Genomic DNA, 22,246 nt, shown 5'->3' on the forward strand with positions numbered 1-22,246 from the left:
AAGTCAATGATATTTCATGTACTGCAAAAAAGACAAAGTCAATGGTATTTTCCATATAAATAACAAATTAGTTTTAAATATCATTATTAGAAGGTTTATTACACATAAATTCCATGGATTTCGGATCATAGGTGGATATATTCCTCTTTTTTTAAAAAAAACAAAAATTCACAATAGTAATCTGTTAAAATTTTTACATTTGTATAGTAAATTTTATTGTTATAATTATTGATTTTACTTTCAAAATATGATACATTAGTGACAATTAGATATATTTAATTTTTTATTTTTAAAAAATAATTTTTCTAAATTACAAATCATTTCAAACCACGCGTTGAGTTATTTCATATATAATACATAGTTAATAAAAAAATTGAAAAGCTCGAGCAAACCTAATTAAAAATATAGCCCACTCCCTCCTGTACTATTTATATTTATAAGTATTTTTACTAAAATTAAAAAAAATCTTAAATCTCGTATTGACTTTGGTTAAAATTCAATAGGTTTTTAACTTTATTTCTATTAAATATGTACATATTTTTAAAATAAAATATTATAACATTTAATATAAACAAAATATTAAAGATGAACACAATAATTATTAAAGTGAACTAATAAATAGGATAAAAAAATATTTTTTTTTACTCTATAAATAGGATAAAAGAAGTACCAATTTGTGCTTGCTTTTATTGCCGGTGGATAACACTCTAATAAGTGTCCCACCCAAAAAAGAAATAATACACAAATTTAAAAGAAAACAAATAAATTTAATATTAGTTGGTTCAAAAAAAATCTTTTTACGTAACCGAAAATTAATAAAATATTCGTGCAAGGAAACATTTAACATTATTATTAACCAAAACATTGAAAATAATTAAATATTTAAGCAGCACATGAAGGCCGCATTCTTCTGTTTGAAGTTAGAGGTTACACTTCCAAGTTCTAAGTTCTACTTCTCTGCGTTTTATCTATTTTTTTTTTTAAATTTGGTTTAGGTGTAATTATACTTTTTTTTTAAATCAGAGCAGATAACAAATATATTAAAAAAAAATTAAACACAAACAATCGAGAAATATTTTATTTTCCAGAAAAAGATCAAACTTTGCTCTGTTATTCCATGGTCAGATTTCCCGAAAAATATATCAGAGCAGATCTTCTACATGAACCAAAATCAAATTCAGTGCATGCTCATTGTGCATTTCATGCGAATTAATTAAGCTAATCAACCTGAGTCAACATTGAACCCAAAATCTCATAATATAAATACCCCCACAAACCGCTCTAACTTCCCCATCACCACCTTCTTCTCCACTAACGCACACACACACACACTCTCTCTCTCTCACACATTTCGATTCTGAAACTGAAATTCCCAGAATGACGATCTCAATCTTTCATCTTCTTCTTCCTCGAGTAGCGCTCATAGTCCTCTTGATGATCTTCCTCCAGTGCTCTTCCTTCAACTCAGCCTCTGCATCAGTAGCGAACTACAATGTCGTCAGTTTCGGAGCCAAGCCCGACGGAGAAACGGACTGCACCAAGGCCTTCCTCAGTGCATGGGAGAAAGCATGCGGCTCGGCTGAACCTGCAGCCATTTACGTGCCGAGGGGCAAGTTCTTGCTCGGAAAAGCTGAGTTTACCGGTGAGTGTAATAATAAGGCTATCTCCATTACCATCGACGGCACCTTGCTGGCTCCCTCCAATTACCATGTCACCGGCGGCAATGACGACGACTGGATCGTGTTCCACAATGTCGATGGAGTCTCGATTCGAGGTGGCATGCTTGATGGCAAAGGCACTGCTTTGTGGGCTTGCAAGAACTCCGGCGGAAATTGCCCTTCTGGAGCCACGGTACGGTTACGTAAAGCTTTGAATTAAATTTTTTTTTTCTCAGTTTAATTTCTTGTTATTTTTATTAATTTTATTAATTAGATATGAACAATTTCTATAATTACACATGACACAATGGTCGATTGGTTGACTTTGTTTTTACTACATCGGACGAAAAGTTAATAGTATGCTTAAAATTGATAATCTATTAGATTTTGATAGGCCTAATTACTTAATTATTTTTTTTTAAATCATTTTTGTGTGGGAACTTCATTGCCATTGGATTAGGACATGCACATATGGTTGGCCCTTAATTATCGGTGCCAATGCTACGGTAAATACAATATCAAATTCGTTCAAAAAATTATAATATTCTACTATTAAAATTTGAAAAATTTACTATAGCAGTAAATTTGCAGCTGCTAGAAAATTATTTAAAGCTATGATTTGATACTGATAATATTACTGTAAGTCAAATAGAAAATTATTTAAAGCTATGATTTAACAAATGGTGTCAAACATACATTTTTTTTGGGTTTGGGGCCAAAATGAAATTTTTAAGAGGGGGCAGGTGAAATTTTTAAAAGAATTATGTGTAAATTTCTTCCTATAAATGTAACCCATAAGCAATATTATACACCCAGGTCCCTCATAGTGATTCTCTCATTAATTAATTTTGGGGGAGGCCAAACGGGGCCGAAAAAGTTGAATCTGTTAAGTTGGTTTTCAGCTGGGAAACTGGAAACTGTTTCGCCGTGGCTCAAGGAGAGGATACGTACTTGCATAGTCTTTGGCCTAATCAATTATCAATTAATTAATTTATGAAAAACACATCTCGTGGGATTTCTTCTAAAGTTGAAACAACAAGTTAGAATCTCAATGGTTAAACCTTAGTAATAATAATTGATTATATAATTTTTCATAACTTGCTATGTCAGTTAACTAAGGACATCCGTTTTGTTCTTTCACATTCCACTAGCTCATTAAGTGATCATTATTTATATATTATGGAAAAATAGGGAGTATAATTTTTTCAATTACTCCTTTGGGTCAAAAAAGAAATGGTCATTTAGAAATCTTAAATAACCTAAATATTTTACTAGAATACTATTATTATCATTATTTTGTTTTTTCTAGATCAGAATTCCATTGTTAAATATTACAATATTTTGAAAAATCTCTGTTTTTTTTTCTTTTAAAGAATATATATGTTTTAATGTTTGTTGTGTTTGTGCGTAGAGCTTAAAATTTATCAACTGCAAGAACATCAAGGTCACAGGGTTGACCTCAGTCAACAGCCAAATGTTTCACATAGTGATCCATGAAAGCCAACACGTGAAACTGCAAGGCGTGAAGGTGGCGGCTCCCGGTGACAGCCCTAACACCGACGGCATTCACATCGGAGGTTCAGACGACGTCACCATACTCAACTCCAACATCAGAACTGGGGACGATTGCGTCTCCGTCGGCCCCGGCACCACTAACTTGTGGGTTGAAAATATTGCATGCGGCCCTGGCCATGGAATCAGGTATTTTGAAATTTTATAAATTTCCGTTCATGTAGTACTATTAATTTAATTCCGATGCTGATAATAGATGCTATTTATTTATTTGGCAGTATTGGAAGTTTAGGGAAGGACGAGAATGAAGAAGGCGTACGAAACGTGACAGTTAAAACGGTTAAATTCACGGGAACTGAAAATGGCGTGAGGATCAAGACATGGGGAAAGCCATGCAATGCTTTTGTGAGAGACGTCGTTTTTCAACACGCCGTCATGGTTGACGTCAAAAACCCCATCGTCATTGACCAAAACTACTGCCCCGATCACGACGGCTGCCCTCAACAGGTTAGTTCTTGGGCCTCTTGGGCCTCCAAGCCTTCAAATTGAGCCCATTTGGTTAATTGTTGAATTAACAAAATTGAAATGAAAGCAGGCGTCTGGGGTGAAAATAAGCGACGTGAAGTACCAAGACATTCATGGATCATCGGCGACAGAGGTGGCAGTGAAGTTTGATTGCAGTTCTGAGAATCCATGCAGTGGCATCGCATTGGAGGACGTGAGGCTCACTTACAACAACCAAATCGCTCAGGCTTCTTGTCGGAATGCTGGAGGCACCTCTCAGGGTTTAGTTCAACCTGAAAGTTGCTTATAATTAGCTCAATTTAATTAGCTTAGTAATTAATCAATTAATGTATTTGGTTTCGCCTTGATGACTACAACAGATCATGGTTTTGATAGAATTAGTCTAGTAGTTATCATCTGCAGCTTGTAGCTAAAATCGTGACGTTGATAGATGATTTTCAATGTGAAACCACTTACGTATTACGACTGCCTTTGCGTTCCACAATCTCATTTCACAATATATCGTGTGAGTGTACTTGATGCGATTGATAGACATTAAATACATGTTTTAGACATGAAAAAATATGTGTTTGATAGACCCAGAAACCGGACCAGATAGTACCAAAAATCCTAAGAAATGTGTCGATAGATGCAAACCAAGCACATTCCCTCAGTAAGTTCATTTTCCTATAAAAATCCCAGATTTTACGTAATCAAAGGTCAAAAAAGAAGAAATTTCGTGGAAATATGAGTTGTTACTATTTATGCCAAGAAAATTACAATTTGGAACCAATATATGTTGGGAGCCTTTTATATTGGGAAATGAGTCTTCAGGATCATAATAAGATCATGAAGGTTATTGAGTATGAGAGGAGGGCTGATCCGCTCATTCAATGTGATTCTTCTATCACTTTGAAAGAAGCTTGGTGACTTATGTAGTGCTTTGTTGGGGACAATAATAATACAAATGAAGAAGGGTTGTTGGCATGGAATTTTATCATTCTTATATTATCAAATTTATAAAATACCTTTCAAATTATATTTTGAAGACAAAAATATATGCTTAGTCATTTAACTTTATATAAGATTTTAATTTAATTACATAATTTTATAAAGTACTTTTTCAGTCATACACCTTTAGCACTATTAATTTACAAACATAAAATGTTGACATTGAACTTTTAAATATTTACAAAACATTATATCAAATGTCAACACATTAAATTTATTTTTTAAATAATAATGATTGGCACAAAATATCATCATCATTTAAGATTAATGATATTATTGTGAAAAAAACAAAAAAAACTACTTCATAAAATTAAGAGAATAAACTAGAATTTTATGTAAAATTAGAGAACCAAAAGTAAATTTTTATCAATTTTGATCATATGTTAAATTACAACTAATTAATTACAAAAAAAATTAATCCCTTAGTCCCTAGAGTTTCAAGCCTTTTTTGATCAAGTCCCTATAATTAAAGAAGTTAGAAAGTAGTCCTTAGAGTTTGCTCTATCAATCTTATTAATCCTCACACTCCAAGAAAAAAATACATTTCAAAGCATTTTTTTGGGCAAAAGGGCAAAAATGTCCTGGAACTTTTTCTCTAAGGGCACCTGATATCCTAAACTTTTTTTAAGAGTAATGTTGCCCTGAAAGTTTCAACAAATGGTGCAATGTTGCCCTGACGTTAAATCTGATGGATGTTGATTGTTAAATTAAAAGTTTGACTTGAGAATTTACACGTGGCTTTTTAATTGTAATTTTTCCTTGCTAATTCATTGCATGGTCCGAGCTGGGGAGTTGTATTCAAGCCATCTGGTCTGAGTGGGGTTCAAAGAGGAGAGGACACGAGAAGGTTTAAGTGTTTGAGTCGAGTCATCTTGTACGAGCTAAGGTTCGAGTCAAGGTTAGAAGAGGGTTTGAGTCGAGCCATTTGACTCTGAGGTGCATGAGTCGAGAGTCGAAGAAGGTTTCAATCTTGGTTTCTTGCCTTGAGGATTCGAGTTGGGGTTCGAAGAGTTGCGTAAGTCAAGAATCGAATCTTTAGGGCTTCATAAATAGTACATCATAGTAAATCATCGGCTTTTATAGGTAAGTAATCTAACCATCTTAGTGATTTTGCTTTTCATTTGCACAGTGTAAGTCCATCTAACCTCTGTCTCTTTGTGTTTTTTCCTCTTAGTACTAAACTATCTAAGATGACCTTTAATGGGGATAATGAAGGTACTAATTGGGACGCAATAGATAGAGAAGACCCAAGAATGAAGGTGAAGACACAATGTTTGGAGCATATATATAGCAGGGTTTATAAGAACCTAAGGGTTTTTGCTAAGTGGTTAGCTTCCTGCTTCAAGAACAAAGTGCAAGAGAGACCATAGTACAAGATATTAGATATGAAGAAGGATATAAAGGATGACTTGAAACTTTATGTGAGCTTGCACAAGTGCAAGCGTGCTAAGAAGATAATCATGCAAGAAATGGAAGGGAGTTACAAGGATGAGTTCAGTGATGTAGAAGCTTATTGTAATAAGGTGAGATCGTTAAACTTGGGTTCTGATCTGAGCATGGAAGTGAGTAAAGAAGCTCTAGAGAATGGCGAAAAGGTGTTCAACAGACTCTATATGTGCTTGAATGCTTCTAAGGTAAGATGTTATTTTCAATGGTTGTTTATGTTTTGAAGTAGTTATTTATCAGATCTAATTAGTATTTATATTTTTATTTACCAGGTTGGTTGGAAGGTAAGGTGTAGACCTATTATTGGGCTTGATGGCACATTTCTAAAGGACATGCTTGAGGGATTTTACTTACTACTACTGGGATTGATGCTGATTATGGTTTATTTCCTATAGCATTCAGCTTAACTCAAAAAGAGAATACCATGAATTTGGACTTGGTTCATGCAATGGCTTCAAAAGTCATTAGACCTTGGGGATGACTCTAAGGTCACTATAATGTCTGCCATGCAAAAGGTTAGTCATTTTACACTTCTTTAAATTTTTTCAGAATGGTAGGAGATTATTAAATGTAGGGCTTGATGGATACTGTGCAAAACATACTACCAGCGACCGAGCATAGATTTTGTGTTAGGCATATTTATGCCAATTGGAGCAAGAGATGGAGAGGCAATGAGTTGAGGAAGAAGTTCTGGACTTGTGATGGAGTACATTTAAGGAGAAGTTTAAAGATAATTTGAAAGCAATGGAAAGCCTAAGCAAGCAAGCAGCAGAGGTAGTGATCACTTATCCTCCTAAGAGTTGGGTAAGAGCATACTTTAGTACAAGATGTTTATCTTGGAATGTTGACAACAATGTTAGTGAAAGTATGAATTCATGGATAGATGACTTTAGTTATTTTCCTGTAATTAGAATGTTAGATGGAATTAGGATTAAAATGATAGGCAAATAGGCTAACGCTGAAAAGAATGTACAAAAGTAGATTGGGGATTTCAGCCTAGGTGTTTAAAGTTATTTGATACAAAAAGGGATATAGCAGTGAAGTATAGATGGTGACCATGGTTATAAAGTTATAGAGGGTCTTGATAGGCATGTGATATTTCTCAATAGTAAAAAGTGCATATGTAGGATTTAGGATCTCATTGGAATACCTTGCCAACATGCCATATGTGCCTTTTATGATGAAAAGATAGACCCAAGCACCCAAATATCTCACTTTTATCATAAAACCACCTATCTCGACAGTTATATGACTAAGTTACGGCTTGTAAGAGGCAAACAATTTTGGAAGGTAGACCAATTTCAGCCAATGGAATCACCTTGCATTAATTATAGACATAATTTCCCATTCTCACCTTTTCTTTTTTCTATACTTTAAAATTATGATAGTACAATATTAAATTTTAAAAATATATTTTTCATAGAGTTTACTAATGAGACATATTTTAAAAAATACTCCCACTAGTTCTATTTGCACGGTAGAAAAAAGATTTTTTATAATTTTATTTATAAGTTAAATCATTGAATTTTTATCAAAAATTTCTCTTATACTCTACATTAAATGTTGGTGAGTGAAAGCACATTATTAAAGTATGTATGTTTAATATAGATAAAGTTGGAAACATATTAAATTTTTAAATAAAGTTAATAAATTTTAAAGTTTTTTTTAATATTGGTGAAATATATTAAAAATAATTTATAAATAAGATAACAGAAATACATTTGATCAGGTTAACATCTGAAATTCATGCATTGAAATAAAAATGGGTTTGGATTTATTTGGAGGTCAAAGATTTCAATGTTCCCTCTATGAATGGCTTCGTTTTCGAACAGCTTTGGCTCTTGGCTGAGTCAGACATGTTACATCTGTGGCACTGTTATGAGGCTAATTCTCACTTAGCCACCATGTGTGGCTACAATTACATGTTATATATATATTAAGCCTCCTAAGTTTCTAAATACTTGATGGAAAATCACATGTTCATATCATACTTGTACAATGCATGCTATCACTCGGATATTTGATGCCAAAACATACAATATACCTGTAGATAAACATCTGTAGCTTGCATCTGCCAGCTGACAGATGAATACAAGTATACAACAATGAAATAAATGGAATGAAACTTGTCAAAATCAAAACACACTTTTACTATCTGCTTGTAACACTAAGTTTCTGTATAAATAAGTTTGTTTTAGTCATTTTTCTTGCTTACTGATTTTACATCATCAGGTATGCAGGATGACCAATAAACTGGCAACAAAGTGCAACCAGCTTGAATCAGAAGTCCAAGGGGGAGTCCTGAGAAGTCACTTGCTGTTACCTTAATGAAAGATGCAAGGGCAACACCAAGGTATCCACTCACTATTAGTGAGAGGGCTACGGCAGACATGAGAAACGCCATTACAGATCCCTCACAGCCCGGTGGACAGAGCTGTGCTACTAAAACCATGAATGGCAGAATCTTGAAGAAGAATAAAACCTCCAAGAGTCCTGAGAATAGTATGACGTAGAGTGAGTCAGGCACACCCAGTTGTCGATAAAAGCCTTGTACAAACAAGAAATCGGAAAACATGAAGATTGCCATTGTAACTTGAATGGCTGATATGATTTTCCTTGGGGGGACTGATTTCAGACGTTGGTTATAAATGATGCCCCAGAAAAGCATTGCTGCCTGGCCAAAAAACTTGGATATACCCAGCACCGATGACTGAATTTTCAAATACTCAGTCTGGTAAAAGAACATGGTGCCTGTAAGTGCAGGAATGACAGCATAAGATGCTGCAAACCATGATATTGAGAATGCAATCTCAGGTTTTCTCAATGCAACTGATAATTCTGAAATTTGTTTTTTCATCCCAACAGATGGACTCTTGGGAAGGTCAAGAGAGCTCTCACGAACAGAAATGGTTAGAAAAAATTGAAGGCCAAGGAGAAGGCCGAAAAACATGAACAAAGATTTTGAAGAAATCCGGCCAATTGCCATGCCTCCAAGGAGGTTTCCAAGGACTCCTCCTAAAGAGGAAACAATCCAAACAAAGGACTGGAGGCTGCCTGAGGACTTGGTTGAGGTTTGTGGCTTTTTACTCATCTCTGCCACAATTGCATCATTTGCTACCTCAGCTATAGAAGCACCAAGGTTACTAAGGAGGAGGAACATGGAGAAGTGAGAATCGACATGCTTGCTGGTGAAATTGCTATGGCTAGCCATGACAGTGCCTGCAAGAAAGCTGCAAATCAGATATGAGACAATCTTTTAGACAATGGCAATATCATTTGTAGAAATTTGAAATGCAATGACATTAAGGAAACTCAGAATAACTTTCAGTTCTAAATTTTGGTTCACCAAAACTTCTTGGATACATATCTTACTGATAAAAGATGCTGCTCCTTCGTGACATGGGAGTGGACAATCTTCAGAAATTATATTGGTATAGTGATTACTAGATTGCTAAGTATTTAGTGTTTCTAAGGAAACAATCCCTCTGCTCCTTTCAAAGATATTAAAGAGAGAACAAATAAAGAAGGTTCAGAAACTTCACGAGTCAGGAACCCAGTACCACAGCATTCATGTTTGAAATAAAATATGAAAACTCAACTTCTATGGGGAGAAAGTTTTGATGCTCAAATCTCCTCAAAAGCTGGATGAAGAAAGTAGAGCATGTCATTATACGTAAGTGGTATGTACTTTCAGATGATAATCTAACGAATTCCATATATTGTAATTAATTATATGAAAGAAATAAACTTGTGTTTTATCTGTTTTTCTATAAAAAAGAAAATAAAAATTCATGGGATTGGCAAGTTAACTTCATAAATTTATTGCAAAATAATTTGTCCATTTAATGTGAATCTAATTATCATAAAAAGAAATAGGGCTTTTATAAGTGAAAAGTTAGCTCAGATAAGATGTATCCTGTTTGCTGTATTTAGTTTTCTTAATATGAGTGCTTTATCTAATTAAAGTTTATGCAACTTGGATGCAATGTTTACACACAAGTACTGAAGTTAGAGATAATAAAATTGACCCAAAATCAACACGCCGTACATATTTTGTTTTGTTATTTAAAAATGGGGAGAAACTCCCAAGGGGAAAACAGTATTAGATACAAGTGATGTTTGTCTCAAACAGTCCACCTTTGTTACCATATAATTATCCAGCACGACTTCCTTCCTTTCTTCCACAACCGTAAGACTCAAAATTCTAAATGAAGCCTCCATTTCATAGGTTCTCATTTCCACTCTTAGCTCTATCATATAAATAGTTCCCAAAAACAGAGCTCTATCTGATATATATATATATATATATATATATCCATTTCTGTGGTCTAAACAGCTCAATGTGTTAGTTTCAGAGTTGACTTGTAAGATATACAGCAACAGATAAAATCTAGCAAAGAACAGAAATTTGGTTGCATAGCTTATTAGACAGAAATGAATGGGATCTGTGACTAGCATAATGTTGAACTTCCTTACCAGCTAACATTGTGAGAAATCAAGTATAAGAAAATATTCAGTTCAAACAATAACCATAAACCTAGGTTACGCTGAGACAGAAAATGGGTTATAACCATCTGAAGGAGGATGTAATCCATAATAGGCAACTAGGCAAGTCCTATCATACAAACAGAAGAAAGTTTCCCTCTATTCAAGTGTATGATCATCTTCAAACTAGTATTATGAACAGCCCATCTATTATTTCTACCAGCAAATAATCCCTAAACCTTTTAAAATTAAAGTTACCAATGTAGAAACAGATTCCACTTCTATTTTTGGATACCCTGTAAATTGATTTTTATGTTTGAAGTGATATCCATTCTTAAGTATCTCCATGTAGTAATTTATGCTTCCTATGAAAAGACCAAGTCCCTCAGCCCAACCACAAACACATCCCAGCCCTTTCCAGCACCAGGTCAACTAGGCTGGGCCTGGGTCCCAAGCTCAAAAGTGCAGCCTAAAGGGTAAGCTGGACTGCTTTCTTAGACTAATCAATCCCTAGCTTGGTCCAGACTACGCATACCCTTACCATCTAAGTCAATTTGATACAGCAAATAAGCCTTTAAATTTTGGGAGAATTACATATTGGTCCTAGGTAAGGAAACTAATTACTTACAAGCCCCGTCAACTTGTAAATTCTGAAGTTTAACACATAAATAGAGAAGTAGACTCGTAAAAGGACTGAAGAAATAAACAATCTTCTTATTTGAGATCTGATTGTAATTCTCGCTTCAAATTTTCTATGATACAGATGCTAATTTAGAACTAGGTTCCACTTCTTTCACTTTAAGGTACAAAAGCAATTGGGAGAACGGTGAGCCAAAAAAATTAGGGAGAAGAGAAAAAGACCGGCTAAAATGTAATACCAAGAGATCCAATGACAGTGCGTACAACACTAACCACACAACTGTATTTTTACTAAAAGCATAAACACTCAAAGACACTTATATCCTTTATCTTGGGTACACTGCAAATAACTTTATTCTTAACCTACTGTTTGGGAATGATGTTGTTTGTTGTTTCTTTCCCTCCTGTGTGATTGCTTTGCATCTTTTTTGCTGCTGTTTTTCTGACATCTCTGTTCTTTCTGTGTACTTGTTATTTGCAATTTGTTTTTATTTTTTGGGAGATAATAACTATGAGCCCCTGTAGTTTTAACAAGTTTTGGCATGGGTCCCTATAGTTTTTTTCATTCCTCTAAATCCTCTAGTTTATCCCATTTGCAACATTAGTCCCTCTAATTTTAAATATTCCCAGAAACACAATGAGATTACACTAACAGTGTTAAACATGTCGACCTATAACTAACATTGTTAATCTATGTAGAGGTGAAATTATGATTTAGTATATTAACAACGTTGTCCACTCATACTGTTTCATGTTTCATATCTCATGTTTCATGTTTCACTCTATTGAGGGACTAACGTTGCAGATGGGATAGACTAGATCAACAGACCTGCAGCAATGAAAAAACATTATAGGGACCCATACCAAAAAACATTTAAGCTAAAGAGACCAATAGTTGTATTTTCAATGATTTTTAATTAGTAAATATTATTTTAGATTCGATTCTGTTTATATTATCAGAAATAAATTGATCTGAACAGATCTACCCTAGATTTTCAGCTAAAGAAGGCAAGCTTGTTGCCTTAGCTGTATATATCCTCCTCTCTGCAGAATAAAAATTATTGGACTGAACAGAAATATAAACTCATCCAGTTTCTTCATAGAATTAGAGATTATCATAATTAAATTGATCTGAACAGATTTACCCTAGATTTTCAGGTAGAGAAGGCAGACTTGTTGCCTTCGCAGTACACATCCTTCGTCATGCGGGATAGTAATTAGGAAGAACTTCAAATAAGGACCAAGGATGTGACTTAATTACTAGTGGGCCCTACAAAATTTTGAAACTTCAGTTCAGTCTAGGAGGGTAAAAGTGAAAATAATTTCAACTATGAAAAGACTAAAGTACCCTTCACTAGTGATGCAAAATCACTAGTTGTTAATTTTCTTACTTCACTTGTTAATTTGCTTGTTAATTTACTAATGAGTTGCAAATTACATGAGTTAACACGTTAATAATTATATAAGACTTGACATCAATTATTAAATTGCTAACTTTATTTGTTAATTTACAAATATTAATTGTAAATTGCTGACAGGTCCTATAATTTACTAATGTCACTTGTAAATTATTGACAAAACTTGTAATTAGCAATTGATGTTAGTAAATTAATAAATAAAGTTAGCAAATTAACAACTAATGTTATTGCTTATCTGACAAATAAATGTAATTTACAAGTGATATTGGTAAATTAGCAAGTGAAGTAAAAAAAAAAAAATCAATAACTAGTGATTCTGCATCACAAATAAAGGATACTTTGATCTTTTCACATTTAAAATTATTTTCACTTTTATCTTCTTGGACTGAACTAAAATTTCAGAATTTTTTAGAATCCACTAGTAATGAAGTCACATCCTAGGTCCTTATTTGAAATTCGCCCTAAAAATTAATCTGATTTCTTCACCTACAAGACTTTTCCAAATACTAAATGCTTCTTAAAAAAGACTATCAAAATCGCAGCGGGTTTTGAATTAGAAAATGTCATCAAAGTTGCTCTTTCTCAGTGAGATGTAGCATGAAGACTGGGGAGTCAATACAGAATATAATGCTCGTAAATGCAAAATTAGAGAGGGGATGAAATAGCTTAAAAATTTTAAGGAGGACAGAAATGACAATAGAATGAAATTTTATCCATGTTGAAGTTGAACTTGACACAAATAGAATCTCATAAGAAGAAGAAAATTATATAAATGACAGTTATAGAATCTCAGAAGAAGAAGAAAATTATATAAGTCACAGTGGAAATACAGGAATTTAATCTGAACATGCAAATCAGAGTAAAGCCATGTTGGGCTCTATATTTACACAACACAAAAATGGAATTGATTTTATTTATCTATTTATTTATTTAATGGGTAGAATCTGCTTTTGTTGTCAACACCATATTTTCTTCTGCTCGCGCCCATGTCCTTTAAGCCCACATACCGGCAATATCATGACCTCTGCGAAGGAATGTTTAAAGTTTGGTCCAGAGCTATGAAGCACCAAACGGGGGATTGTGTGTTGGGACTTAAATCATAGGCATCATGCATATACAAAATATCTAACCCACCATTCACTCAAAACTTTTCAAATCTGCATGGTATAAGATTTAACTTGATGGTATTACAAAGCATATAGAGCACCACGGAAGTTATTAGCAGAAAAGTTGCAAACTTTAACACCAGAGATCATATAAGAATCAGCAAAAGCACAGAAGATAGGTATTGATACCGGAATCTCACATCTGCTTTATATTATTTTTCTTTACGCTTCTTCAAAGCAACCCAAAACCAACGTATAAAGAAGGTGTCTCAGTCCATCATCCAAAAAGGTATCTATCTAAGCATTTACATTTATGCGTAAAAAAAAAAATAGATAAATAAAACTATCATCGCCACTTCGCATTTAGCTGTAACGAATCATGAAGCATCGAACCCAACTCCCGAAAGAAAAATTACCCGGAAAAAAACTTATCGGTGAAATCAGAAATGAATTACCTCCAAGGGCGATATAGGGAACTCGATGCTGGCCTGAGATATAAACGGCATCGGAAACGAGGCCATAGATGGGTTTTCCAACCATGGGAAGATTTGCAGAATTCTGAAGGACCTGAAGAGTGGAAGGATCCACATTTAACCCATCCTTGAGGAAGAAGTTCACTATTAGCCATGGGAAGCACCTGAATCCCTGAACCCAATATCCCAAACCCAGAAGCTTCCCAATCGGATTTCCATCACCATTTCTACTGGCAACACCACCAGTATCCGAAGAGACCATTATGCTCCGTTTTCTGAGCAATAATAATTGAAGAGAAGAAAGAAAAGTTTTGAATCTGACGTGAGAGGAAAATTTGAATTTAACGAGAGAGATAGATAATGTGGAGTCAATAAACAAAATCAAAGGCCTCTCTGTGTCAAGGAGTAAAGGTATTGCCGCTTCTCCTGTTCCTTTCTTCCAAAAAAGACGACGTTAAAGAGCGACACTTGTGCGTTCGTTAACACGCAATAGTAAATAAGGGAACTATTATTGGATGACACGTGCTTCCTACAGGGCGCTGATGCCTTTTTTATTTTTATTTTTTATATAAATTGTTATCTTAATGAATCATGCCCCACGACAAAGGTATAAAAGGTCGGGGGAATTTTATTTTTTTAATCAAAACTAGAAACTTCTATTTTAATACTTCTAAGGTCTCGCATTTAAATATCATTAACCCAATATCTTTCTTTTTGGTATGAATTAATCCAATATCTTGGATGGCTATCAAGTGAAATGTATTCCTCGTAAACAATTTCTATGGCAGTGAGGTGGCTAACTCTATTTTAAATACCTCTATTTCTTTTATCAATTAAGCTGATTGTTTTATTCGGGGCTTTGGTTCCTATTATGTTAGATATAGTTTTTCTACATTCTCTCTTGATTGATATAATTCCCTTGCCAAAGAGGAAATTTGTATTTTTTTTTTTGGAAACTTGATTTGCCCTACAAAACCCTCCGTTCCATTTGGAAATCAGTTCATGTGGCAATACCTACAGGGATGTATTACGTAAGCATCATCTTAATTCTTCACTTTGGTGTGCATTTAATTGTGATTCACTAGAGACTTTATATCACATTTTTTGCAATTGTTACTACACAAGAGCTATATGGTGTGGCTCATCATCCATCTGTCCTCAGACATCTAATCGCTACATATGGTCTTTTCTCTTAAATCTTACAGAGATTTAAATATTTTTTTCAGAATTAAAAGGTTCAAACTTTAAAATACATCTACCTTCTTTTTTATTTGATTTGATATAACAGAAACCAAGCTTTCCATATAGAGAAGATAACCTCAACTATATAAGTTATTTGATACTATAATGAGCAATATCACTCTAAAAGGTGTATGCAAATGAAATAACGGGATGTAATATAATGAAAGCCATAGACTAGAGGGTCGTAGACGAATGATCTTCACTTTCTTTTGACAACCTTCACTTTCATTTTCATTTTTTAAGTTGGGAAAGTCAGTTTATTATCTTTAAGAAAAGAAAGAGAACTTATTGTGGTGTATCTTTATTACTCAACCATGAGGGATGGATCAAATTGCTTCTCTACATATCTAAAGCTATCTCTCGACATCACTTCTTGGCTTTCTATGTTTGTAGCCTCTTCTTATGGATCAAAAACTTATCTTTTAAACATTTTGGAGATCCTTGCGAGTTTAGGGAATTTGAAAATCAAACAACAGAGGGTTTGCTCCTATTCTAATCAACGGTACCTCATAGACTGAGACATTTCAAAGCTACACTACTACAAATTATAGTATCTATGTCGCCATCCATGCTAGTTGATCCAAAATTGACGTACGTACACCAAATAGGTAGTTGCAGACACATAAATACTTTAATGAATAGTTCTAAGTTAGTTTAAGCAGAAACTAACATAGAGTTCAAATGTCACTGAATCTACGTAGGTTTTATATCAAACTGATGTAGACACGTTGCCCTTTTCAAATTCGTGCCTGTTGGCTCCCTCATTTTTGCTGTTCGTAAAACACATATCGTTGGAATACAGAAATTAAATTCTATATCCCCATTTGTTGTTTCATGGGGGATATAAAAAATTATACAGAAAATTATGAATGCATAAATGAAGCAAATGGAGAAAGCTACAGAGGTTGTTGCTGTTGTTGAAAGGATTGTAAGCATTGAAACTCATTATATTTAATCATGATTATATATATGATGCCTTCTAAGAAATAAATTGTTAATTACTTATTACTTGTATGTTACAAGATTTATTACAGAAGCAAACTTCCCAAGGTGGTTTCACTCTAATTGGAAGGATAGGCATTTTGACCGCAGCTATTGAAAGGCAAGATCACCCCAGGCGTGTTTGAGGGGTAGAAAAAGGGGTTGGTCTCGTATAATACTTCGAACCATCTTCACATGCAACTCCACCAGCACGCATGATATATAGAGCTGAGGTTCATGATGAGCTGATTGCTAAGATTAGGGAGACACTACATGAGCTCGAGCAACCAATTTGCGATTTTCTCAAGGATGAAATTATGGCTTAGGTTCGTGTTGTGTTTAAAAGAACATATGATGACCATTTGAGAATACATGAAAAAAACACTTTATTGTCCAGTATTTCACCGCATTAATTCTCTCCATTATAAGACGAATTATGATAATTGGAATTTCTTGTTTTATATGGCACCTTCCTACGTTATGAATAGTTGTGGGTGGCTAAAGAGAAAACATACCTAAGAGTGATTATCACATCTCAACATTCATTCTTCTCTCTCTCTTCAATGCTTCTGTTGTGTATTTAAGAAAGAATTTAAGTAGTTTCATCTAGCATGAGTAGTCAGGTTGATTTTATAACAGATACTTGGATCTAGTAAGACGACTCTCGCCCAACTCTATTTTTCAGATTATTATTTGTTTATAATTTCCTTCAAGAAGGATATATGAGATATTGGTGTCTCAGAACATATAGATGACCTGTTTGAGAGTACATGAAGACCATACATTTTTATTAAAAATTAAAGAAAAGCACACTCGACACTTTAGCACGAGAAGCAACGTAATTAACCCCACAAATTAAAGACCAAGTTTAATTAATTACAAGCTAGGTTGAAACTTTCTTGACTCTTGCCAGGCAATTGTCCATAGGCCTCGTGTGTGGCAAGAATCTCACCGGACATTTAGGATTACGCTGTTCAAGTCTGTGGCCAAAAAAAAAAAAAAAAAACCTTGTTACATCGAATGCTTCAAGTTTAGCACTAATTTTAGTTTCTTTTGTACAATGACTGTAGCCTCTATCTAGCTAGAAGCAAAGCTGAGATGGGAAAATTAAATATCATGTTTGATTTACCTATTTCCAGAATAGTTTTTTATTCTGAAACATAAAAAGAAAAAAAGAAAACCTATTTTAATATACGTGTATTGTTATCTATTATGAAAAACAAACAAAAAAAGTTAGAAGTTATTCTGAAAACTGAAAAGCCAAAACATCTTTTTGATATTTTGTTACGTAAAACAAGAGCAAAGGCAGAAACATCAAATTCATTTTCATTAATGAGAATTATATTTAAAAAATAAATATTTTTTTCACTACTTATTTCATCACTTTACATATGACTTGTGAAATAATTAATCAAAGAGATTTTTTTTTTCATTTTTTCCAGAACATTTTCTAAAAAAATTATTCTACGAAATTGTCTTAATAACATTTAAAAAAAACACAATGAAACCAAGTCCTAAATGCCATGCACTTCTAAATATAGAAAAATAGTTAAAGAAACAAACACCAGCGGAAGGAAATAATTTCAATGGATAGATTAAAAAAACAAAAGAAGGTTAAAGATGAAAAGTGGAAAACTTGTGAAGGAGGACTCACTGATAATTTAAAAGAAAGTGGTGAAGAAAGACTGTGATTTCCAATTTGGCGAGATCATTTCCAGGACACATTCTGCTTCCTGCTCCAAATGGAAGGAACTCTCCAGCCTTGGGTGTGAAATTCTACATCAGCAAAAATCATTTCACTAATTAGATCTTCTATTTATATGCATTCAATTCTGGATATATCTGGTAAAATATTTGAGAGTACACTTTCAAAGTGAAAAGATCGTCGACCTAAATATATATAATATTTTGATTTTTCTTTCTGTGAAAGTGAGAATATTTTGATATTTTTTAACATAGAGATTGTAAACATATGCTTGTAATTTACAAAGAAGAACAATAATGAAAAGTTACGAAACTTACATTCCAGCGTAGAGGATAAAATTCCATTGGATTAGGGTATATTGCAGGATCAAAATGAACACTCCTGAACCAGGTGAGAACTTTCCAACCTTTAGGAATGGTATAACCTATACCAACCAAATCAAACCATTAAGATATTGTTAAGTTAAACTTCAAGTACCCTCATAACAGTGTGTGTGTGGTGTTTCAGAAATTTCCAACACAAATATACTTATGAAGAACATCATTAGAAAACGAGAGCAAGCAATTAATTAAAAGAAAGCTAAGAAAATATATAGTACGTAGTAACACTGACCGTTGAGATTGACGTCGCGTTTTGCCTCTCGAAACACCGTGAAAGAGAATGTAATTAAACGCAATGTTTCATCAATAACCTATATATGCTTACACAAAACACGAGAAGATGGTCTTATTAATGCAGTTTAGTTATTGAATAATAGAGATCATCAAAACAGACAGACTCGTACACGTGTACCTTTGAAGTAAAATCCATCTGTCGAACCTCCTTCATGGACAACCTCGTCTGTGTTGGTGGCCTTTTCTTGACGATTTCTTCATGTTCAGCCTGCTCAATGTTACACATGTTCCAAATTTTACTGAGATTATGCGTAGTAATAATCTATTTACCTATCCTGTGCATATTGTATAGAGTTTGAGTTAGCCGCATTTTTCATGGTCATGCTAGCTAATAGATTTTAATATTATATATATATATATATATTATATACGTTAAATTATACAAAACTCTTTTAAATTTTAAAACAGTTGTACAAAACATCTTTCATCTTTAAAAGTTTAAAATTAACTTTCTTGACTTTTTTTTTTTTTCATTAGAAACTCCCTTATGATTATTTTTTAGCTATCTTATTTACAAGAGTTATTATGTCATACTAAAAAAGACTAGTAGTAGCTTACGTGGCATATATCTAGTGCAAGCTAACTAATCATAACTTTATAAATATTTTATACATATTTTTTGTTATTATTAGCATTGAATGCCACATAATCTACTACTCATCTTTTTTAATATGACATGACAACTTTTATTATTAAGATAATTAAAAAATAATAATAGATGAGTCTACGATAACAAAATTAAAAGGATAGAAAGCTTAATTTTAAGCTTTTAAATACGGAAAATTTCTGTCCAACTATCTCCAAGTTAATGAGAGTTTTGTATATTTAGCTCATATATATATATATATATATATATTTAATATTCGTCGATGTATTGATTTAGTGTAAGCATGGATATATATATATATATATATATATATAAGGAAGTAAGTTGATAGATATGCTAGATATGCTTCATATGTAGTTCATAGATTTACCTTGGCCATTTGGAAAAATTCAGGGTGATTTTGTAAGAAAATTGTGGCCCACATGGAAATATGTCCTGAGGATTCGTGACCAGCATTCAAGTACATCAACATAATATCAATTATTTCCTCATCACTTAATTTTCCTCCATTTCCATCTTCCACATTCATCAGAGCATCCATCATGTCTTTTGTTTTTCTAAATCCCTCTTCCTTCTCTTGCTTTCTTCTCTCATCCACCACAGCTTGAAATACTCCAACTAGCTTTTTTCTGGCCTGAAAATTTCAATAATAAATTCACAACAGACTCTACCATTAATTTTAAATACACCTATACAATTATTTAAATTTAGTATAAATTAATTAAATTATAGTCGCAAGACATAATTGTTTTTAAGATTTTCCTGAATTTTCCTCGGTTTGATCGAATCCCAATTTTTCTTCTTTTCTCAATGAGTAAATCAAAAGAAGGCAAATACATATTGGACATACATATGGGGGAAAAAAAATCCCCCACAAAGTTTCCAGCTACCTTGCCTTGTTTAGATTTAGAAGAAGTATATGCGTCTACACTGTGTGAGAGAGAGAAAGACACAAACATGCAGGGACATTATTAAAAATAAAAGAAATCTCACATTTAAAAATTAAAAAATTAAAAGATAGATCATTAATAAATATAAAGTTTATTGAGATGTGTTTAACCAAATAGCTTAAGTTATTTTAAGTGAAATAAAATGTACTTAAACATACTTAATATAAAGAATTTAACACGCAACAGCCTATTATTTCAATTCATGCATGTGCACACACGCACACTCTCATACCTTGAGGGATGAATGATATGCAAATCCAGGAATATTGATAGCCATGCATCTAATTCCATGATTAAGCGTTGTGTACTCTTTCTCCAAAGCTTCCACAACAGAGTTACTTGCTGCGCCAAGGAAAATATGAGTAATGACTCTAAAAGTAAGCTTACGGACCTGAGTTAGAAACTCAATTTCTCCCATTGTTGTCCACTTCTCCAATGAGCTTATCACATTCTCTTCAATGTATGTCAAGTACAAGCTCAGTGCTTCCAAGCCATTGACCGAAGCCGCCGTGAGGCGCCGGAGACGCTTATGTTCTTCATAAGGCATGATGACGAAGGACTTCCTTCCCACGAGCTCCACGGTGGAAAGAGGCCAACCATTGATGAAGTTTTCGTCGTCGGTTAATACTTTGCGGCATCCTTCCGGTGTTGTCACGATCACGCTTGGATCCCCAAACATCATGGCCTTATACATTCCCGTATCTCCATATCTGCAATAGTAATTTCTGTCCATTTAATGCATGCAGACAGAGATCAACACCATGAATATGCATGCATGAATGATTTTATATATATATACATATATATATGATCCACTTTCTCAAAATGCATTAATTTCATCAACTCACTTTGAAAACTCATTCCACACAGACAAGGCATATATATAGCTTCTTAAGTGATTGGTGGTAAGTAATTAACTAAAAGTATATCTTAACCTAAAAACTTGCTTTATCATGTAATATTAGTGGGGAGACGGGGGCAGAGAGAGAGGATGACCTGGAGAGAAGAGAATCAACAAATGAATCAGGATCGGTGGATTTGAAGGCAGAGAGGAAGGAGAACATGTTACCAAGGAAAGGCCAACCAAGATCTCCAGGAGGCAAGCGACAATGCTTTGGCTCGTACATCCAGCGATTCACATTTTTCAGAATCCATCTTAAGACCGAAATTCCAACACATAAGGCCCCCAGCATCACCCACATCTCCATACCTACTCTTTCTTCCTCTTTCTTTCTTTCTTTCACTGTCTCATCTAGTCTAGCTATATGCCCCAACATCTCCATTTATATTACAAGTTTTAACTTCTTGTTAATTTCTGGTTTCAAAAATAAAAAGTCTGACAGAGCCATGATCACTTTTAATTTCCAGGTTCAAACGGTACCTGAACAGAAAAGAAATAGGAGAGAGAGTGGTCAGTAGTTTCAGAATATCCCTGAGAAAGCCATGCATACTTTTTTTTTTTTTTTTCGTTTTTTTGGTTTTGGCCTCCAAGATCATTGAAAGAATAAATAAAATTGAAACTGAAGGAATTGAAAAATGTTTAAAAAAAAGTATGTTTGGTATGATGAAAAATGAATGAAATCTTGGTATAAACAAATTCAGCAGGGAAAAGGAAGCCAAAAATGTGAAGAGACAATAAATACCCTTATATTCTTCATCTTCATATTCATACTGATGTATCAAAAATATGTAGGAGGCATTATAATGTCTTTGTCTCTCTTCATTTTACCTAGGTCACTTTAAAGTTTCATATTCTAGCATATGTTTTGTGTATACAGAGATAGCTTGGGAGGGATTTTGGCCCTATTTGATACGCAAACCTCAATTTAAAGGGA

The 22,246-nt window shown here is 33.7% G+C and overlaps 3 protein-coding genes across 3 annotated transcripts; 1 reads left to right on the top strand and 2 right to left on the bottom strand.

The window, feature by feature from the left end:
* The first annotated feature begins 1,335 nt into the window (after nucleotides 1-1,335).
* Nucleotides 1,336-4,089, top strand: LOC129304576 (polygalacturonase-like). Its single transcript, XM_054944284.1, has 4 exons — nucleotides 1,336-1,851; nucleotides 3,070-3,359; nucleotides 3,449-3,677; nucleotides 3,766-4,089. Exons 1-4 carry the CDS (start codon nucleotides 1,378-1,380, stop codon nucleotides 3,982-3,984), a joined length of 1,212 nt encoding a protein of 403 aa, XP_054800259.1. The 5' UTR covers nucleotides 1,336-1,377; the 3' UTR covers nucleotides 3,985-4,089.
* Nucleotides 4,090-8,148: 4,059 nt separating this feature from the next.
* LOC129304878 (probable folate-biopterin transporter 7) lies at nucleotides 8,149-14,694 on the bottom strand. The gene is given in 3 exon segments (XM_054944707.1): nucleotides 8,149-9,299; nucleotides 9,302-9,361; nucleotides 14,235-14,694. Coding segments are annotated over 3 exon segments (1,314 nt in total). The 5' UTR covers nucleotides 14,515-14,694; the 3' UTR covers nucleotides 8,149-8,325.
* A 3,431-nt stretch (nucleotides 14,695-18,125) lies between these two features.
* LOC129304819 (ent-kaurenoic acid oxidase 1-like) lies at nucleotides 18,126-21,619 on the bottom strand. The gene is made up of 7 exons (XM_054944628.1): nucleotides 21,408-21,619; nucleotides 20,644-21,121; nucleotides 19,832-20,095; nucleotides 18,973-19,062; nucleotides 18,793-18,871; nucleotides 18,498-18,604; nucleotides 18,126-18,251 (listed from the first exon to the last, which is right to left on the bottom strand). The coding sequence occupies exons 1-7, from the start codon at nucleotides 21,617-21,619 to the stop codon at nucleotides 18,126-18,128; spliced, it is 1,356 nt and encodes a 451-aa protein (XP_054800603.1).
* Nucleotides 21,620-22,246: the final 627 nt, after the last annotated feature.

This window comes from Prosopis cineraria, unplaced genomic scaffold (assembly GCF_029017545.1).
Source record: "Prosopis cineraria cultivar Desert tree isolate PC_DT_omini unplaced genomic scaffold, ASM2901754v1 PC3, whole genome shotgun sequence".
Lineage (NCBI taxonomy): Eukaryota > Viridiplantae > Streptophyta > Magnoliopsida > Fabales > Fabaceae > Prosopis > Prosopis cineraria.